Source organism: Austrofundulus limnaeus, unplaced genomic scaffold (assembly GCF_001266775.1).
Source record: "Austrofundulus limnaeus strain Quisiro unplaced genomic scaffold, Austrofundulus_limnaeus-1.0 Scaffold1, whole genome shotgun sequence".
In the NCBI taxonomy this organism is placed as follows: domain Eukaryota; kingdom Metazoa; phylum Chordata; class Actinopteri; order Cyprinodontiformes; family Rivulidae; genus Austrofundulus; species Austrofundulus limnaeus.
Genome location: NW_013952403.1, coordinates 2,080,347 through 2,084,550, shown reverse-complemented (window position 1 = coordinate 2,084,550; position 4,204 = coordinate 2,080,347). Strand labels below are relative to the sequence as shown.

The 4,204-nt window shown below is 44.1% G+C and overlaps 1 protein-coding gene across 1 annotated transcript; it reads right to left on the bottom strand.

The window, feature by feature from the left end:
* Positions 1-525: 525 nt before the first annotated feature.
* Positions 526-1,907, bottom strand: mid1ip1l (MID1 interacting protein 1, like). Its single transcript, XM_014004385.1, has 2 exons — positions 1,797-1,907; positions 526-1,570 (listed from the first exon to the last, which is right to left on the bottom strand). Exon 2 carries the CDS (start codon positions 1,530-1,532, stop codon positions 1,038-1,040), a length of 495 nt encoding a protein of 164 aa, XP_013859839.1. The 5' UTR covers positions 1,533-1,570; positions 1,797-1,907; the 3' UTR covers positions 526-1,037.
* Between the last annotated feature and the right edge of the window lie 2,297 nt (positions 1,908-4,204).

Sequence of the window (4,204 nt, the reverse complement as noted above, 5' to 3'; positions counted from 1 at the left end):
TGCTTGTTTTTGTCCTTTAAATCAGCTCAGCACCAAATCTCCACTTAGTTTCCTGAGGGGCCAGCTGTCTGCAGCTCAGTTGACCCAGTTTATCTGAGTGGGTTGAGGCCCACTGACCAGAGCAGCCATTTTGATTTCAAGCCCCCCCTGTGTGGGCCCATTGTGAGCAGAGGAGCGCTGCAGAGCTTGGACTCAGTCATTTTAATGTAAACTCTCTGACCCTCAGGCCTGCTTTGTGAGCACCCTTCATCATCACTGCTTGTGTGTCCGAGACAAACAGCAGGGATGTTTCAGCCACGGGATTGGTGGAGCTGTTGCYAAGGGGATGATTTTGCTTGATTGAGCAAACAATTGATGCTTTTATTTCAGCATTTATGACCGATATTAAAGGGTTTCTTCATCGTCTGAATAATCTGCATTGTAGCAGAGCCATAATATTTACATGAAACCATGATGGCCAGTTTGGATGACCTTAAAGCACCAGTTTATGGGTTATAGAGCTTTAACAGCAGTGACAGATRCAGGTTTGTTAAAACTTAATGTTTATTTCAGTTAAACGGCATCAATATAAAAACTGTTTTGAAGTATGAACAAGTGACATTAACAGTGAACCGATCAGGGCATGCAGGTGTACAAAAAAAATAAAATAAAAGGCACAACATTTTAAAGGTAAGAGCCCTTCAGCTCAGCATCGATCAAAATAATTTAAGAAAATAAAATAAAAGGAGGGGCAGAATAACCAGCATTCAACATCTCCTAGTCAAACCTTTTTATTCCCCACAAGACTCTAGTGATTTCTTTACGTGATAAAAAGAAAAATAAAATAAGTGAAGTTCTGAATTAAGCCCGAGCTGTGCTTCATCAGGCCCGGGAGTCTTTAAACCTCCGCCGAGCACCATCAACATCTGGCAACGAGCAGGCGTCACGGGTTTCAGGTGGAGTGCTGAGTGAGGAGTGAGAGGATGGATGCCCTGATCTGTTCAGTTACAAACAAAGAGGAGGAGGAGGAGGTTCAGTCCAGAGGCAGAGGCAGGCCTTCATCTCATGAAGTTCCCTCCACCGATTTCCCTCTTGTACCTGTTGGTGAGGTGGTCTGCCTGCARCGTGAGCTTGGACAGAACTCCAAACAGTCCTCTGAGGTGATAGTGGAACTGATGCTCCAGGTCGGCATTGTCCTCCAGGAGCAGAGGCTTCTGCTGCTCCTCCTGCTGCTGCACGGCCATCTCCAGGAAGCCGGCGCCGCCGCTCATCTCCTTCAGCAGACCCCACTCCATGTCGTTCTTGATTGACTTGAGGAGCAGGTAGTGCTCGTACATGTCCCTCTGCTTGTTGGAGCACAGCTGGGACTCCTCCTCGGGGCGGATGAGGAGGTGGTTGTTGTTGTTTGCGGCCCGCTCCTCCAGGGGCACGTCCCTCAGCAGGCTGGGCACCATGATGGTCTCATCCATGTTGTTGGCAGCGGCTATGAAGCGGTGCATGACGTTGATGAGGGAGTGCTTGTTGCTGGCGGAGTCGCTGCTGATCTGCATCATCTTGAAGGGTTTCGCTCAAAGAGGAGGAGGAGGCAGATCTGCAGGAGGAAGAGGGGGAAAACATGAGGATGCAGAAGAGTCAAAAAACATTTGAACAGTTTTAATGTGATTAAAGGAACCATCTCAAACACATGTATTTTCACCCTAACCTCTCAGCTCATAAAACCCCTCAAACCACACCATGACCTTCACTTACTGCATCTGAAACCCTCGAAGCTTATTGAAAATAAAATAAAAGCAAAGGATAATGGCGTTTGGACTGACCTGGAGCAACGGAGGACCCGTGGAGGTGGTTCTTGGTTGGGTAGTCTCGTCAGGAACCGGACAGAAACCGCCGGGAAGGAAAGTGGGATAATTTCCTCGCTTGTCTGGACGCCTAACCCGGTTTTTATACCAAACACACCAGAAGCAAATTACAGTCCGCCCTCCTGGCATGTTCCCGTCCAGCCAATTGGACCGGATGAGGGGGATGTGGGAGGATCTCCGCAGCGTCTGATCCACAGCGGACCAATTAAAGCAAACCTCGCAGCTGCCACTCAGGATCATTAGTCTGCTTCCTCCCTGGTAACACCGGACCGTTAGAGCCTCGRGGCTCCTTATCATTGTTGTTCAGCAGGTTTGTCGAGCTTCACCTCTAATTAGTCTCAAAGTAACACCGTSAGCTCGGTTCGACTCGGTTTGAAGCGTTAATTTCCTCAGCGTCGCAGGGTTTAGTTGCGCGACGCTGCCCCCTGCTGGCCGAACTGCGTCACTGCAACACAAACCTGGAATTCAATGAACCCCCCAAAAAACCCAACTTTTGAGTCACTCTGGAGGGAAATGCGGGTCTTACCGGGTGGTTCTGGACTGCAAACGCGCCCTAAAGTCAACTCACGCTCCAGGTTGGTCCTCTGGACTTCCCTGCGCCCAGTGGATCAGCTCAGGTGTGTTTAATGAWGTTAATTAGTGACCAGGTAGCAGAGTTACAGCTACCTGGGGAATTGAGTGACTGAAATACAGGTATGTATTAAGAAAAAGATTTTATCAAGCCTAAATAAACTCAAATAATTAGTTTATGATTATCCACTGCTGAAAGCAAAGGACTAGTGTTAGCAAAATATCCCATGAACCAGTGGACAGGTCAACATGAACTTAGGAGTCAACCATTGGCGTAATTTGCAGGGGGGTTATGACCCCCCACAATAATTTGATCCAGTCCATATAACCCCCCCCCCCCCCCCCAATAAAATGACATCATTTGCTCAAACACAGTAGAAATTAACTGGTGAAGCAGACAGATGCAACTCTCTTGTTGTCTTTAGGTAACTGACTTGATTTAAAAATGTACAATGTCATGTTTTCGAGCATAACCCCCCCAATGGTAGACTTAAAGTTACGCCCTTGGAGTCAACCCCATTCAAGATGGCCACCACAGCTAATAACAGCTCTAACTTGGTTAATTTTATTACGAGAGTTGTCCTCAATAGATCCTAATCTGTTCAAGTCAACTGTTAGCAAAATATCTCAACCAGTGGGCAGGTTTCAGGTTCAGATTCATTTGGGTCCCAAAAGGGCAATTAATGTTACAGCGAGTGTATAGTACTTATACATACAAAGACATAATGAAAAAGTTTAAAAACGTATACAAATTTTTAAAAAGTTTATAACAAATAAGATGCAATACAGTGCGCCAAAACACAACAAATATAAATCAGTGAACAGTTACCAACATTGGTATCATTGGTAACAAGGAGCCCCAACATTCAGATGCAAGTCCCCCTACTTTGTCCTGCATTAAAAAGAGAAACAGCTATAGGGATGAAGGAATACTTGTACCTGTTACTTTTCATACAGAGAAGTCTGAGCTGGTGGCCAACAGGCAGAAACTGGAACTCAGTGTGTAAAAAATGAGAGTTGTCAGCAAGAATAGTAGTTTTCCTGGTGATCTGTCTATTAAACAGTTCTGTAAGTGAGCATTGTTCAACTCCTATGATCTTGTTAATTGTGTGTACAACTCTGCTRAGTGCATTTTTTTGACTTAATGTTAAGATTTCCAAACAAGCAGAGGAGAGAACAGGTCAGCACAGACTCAACATATGATTTATAACACAGAATCATAAAAGACTTGTCAACCTGAAACTTTGCCAGTTTTCTCAAACAAAACAGTCGCTGTTGTCCGCTTTTGGTTTCTGTGAAACTCATCAGCTGTATAGCTTAAAGCAGTGGTTGGGGTCCCGAAATATCAAGGTGGGGGTCCTGAAAAGATTTTCTGAATTAATTATATTAGAAAATAACAAGTAACAACATTTTGTTACCTTTGTTGTAAGGTTGGTGTACAAAAAAAGTCCTAAAAATGGACAAAAATTGCATAATGAATATTGTTACGATGCTCTTATTTTTATTTTTTTTATTTGAAAACAATGGGCCTCATGCAAGAACCGTTTGTACGCACAGATTTGTTCTTAAGTTGTGCATACGAGGGATTTAGAAGAATTTGTGGCATTCACCAATGTTTTCGTATTCTAAGATTTTTTTTTCAGATACGAACAAAATTCACGTGTGGTCCAAACCTGTCGTATATTTTATGAGCAGTCAGTCTGCTGTTATCCAGACGGGTTTTCTTCCCTAATAACTTTATATTTCATTAGTTTGAAGCTATTTTGAGTTGAAAATAAATCACACTCCATAATTAT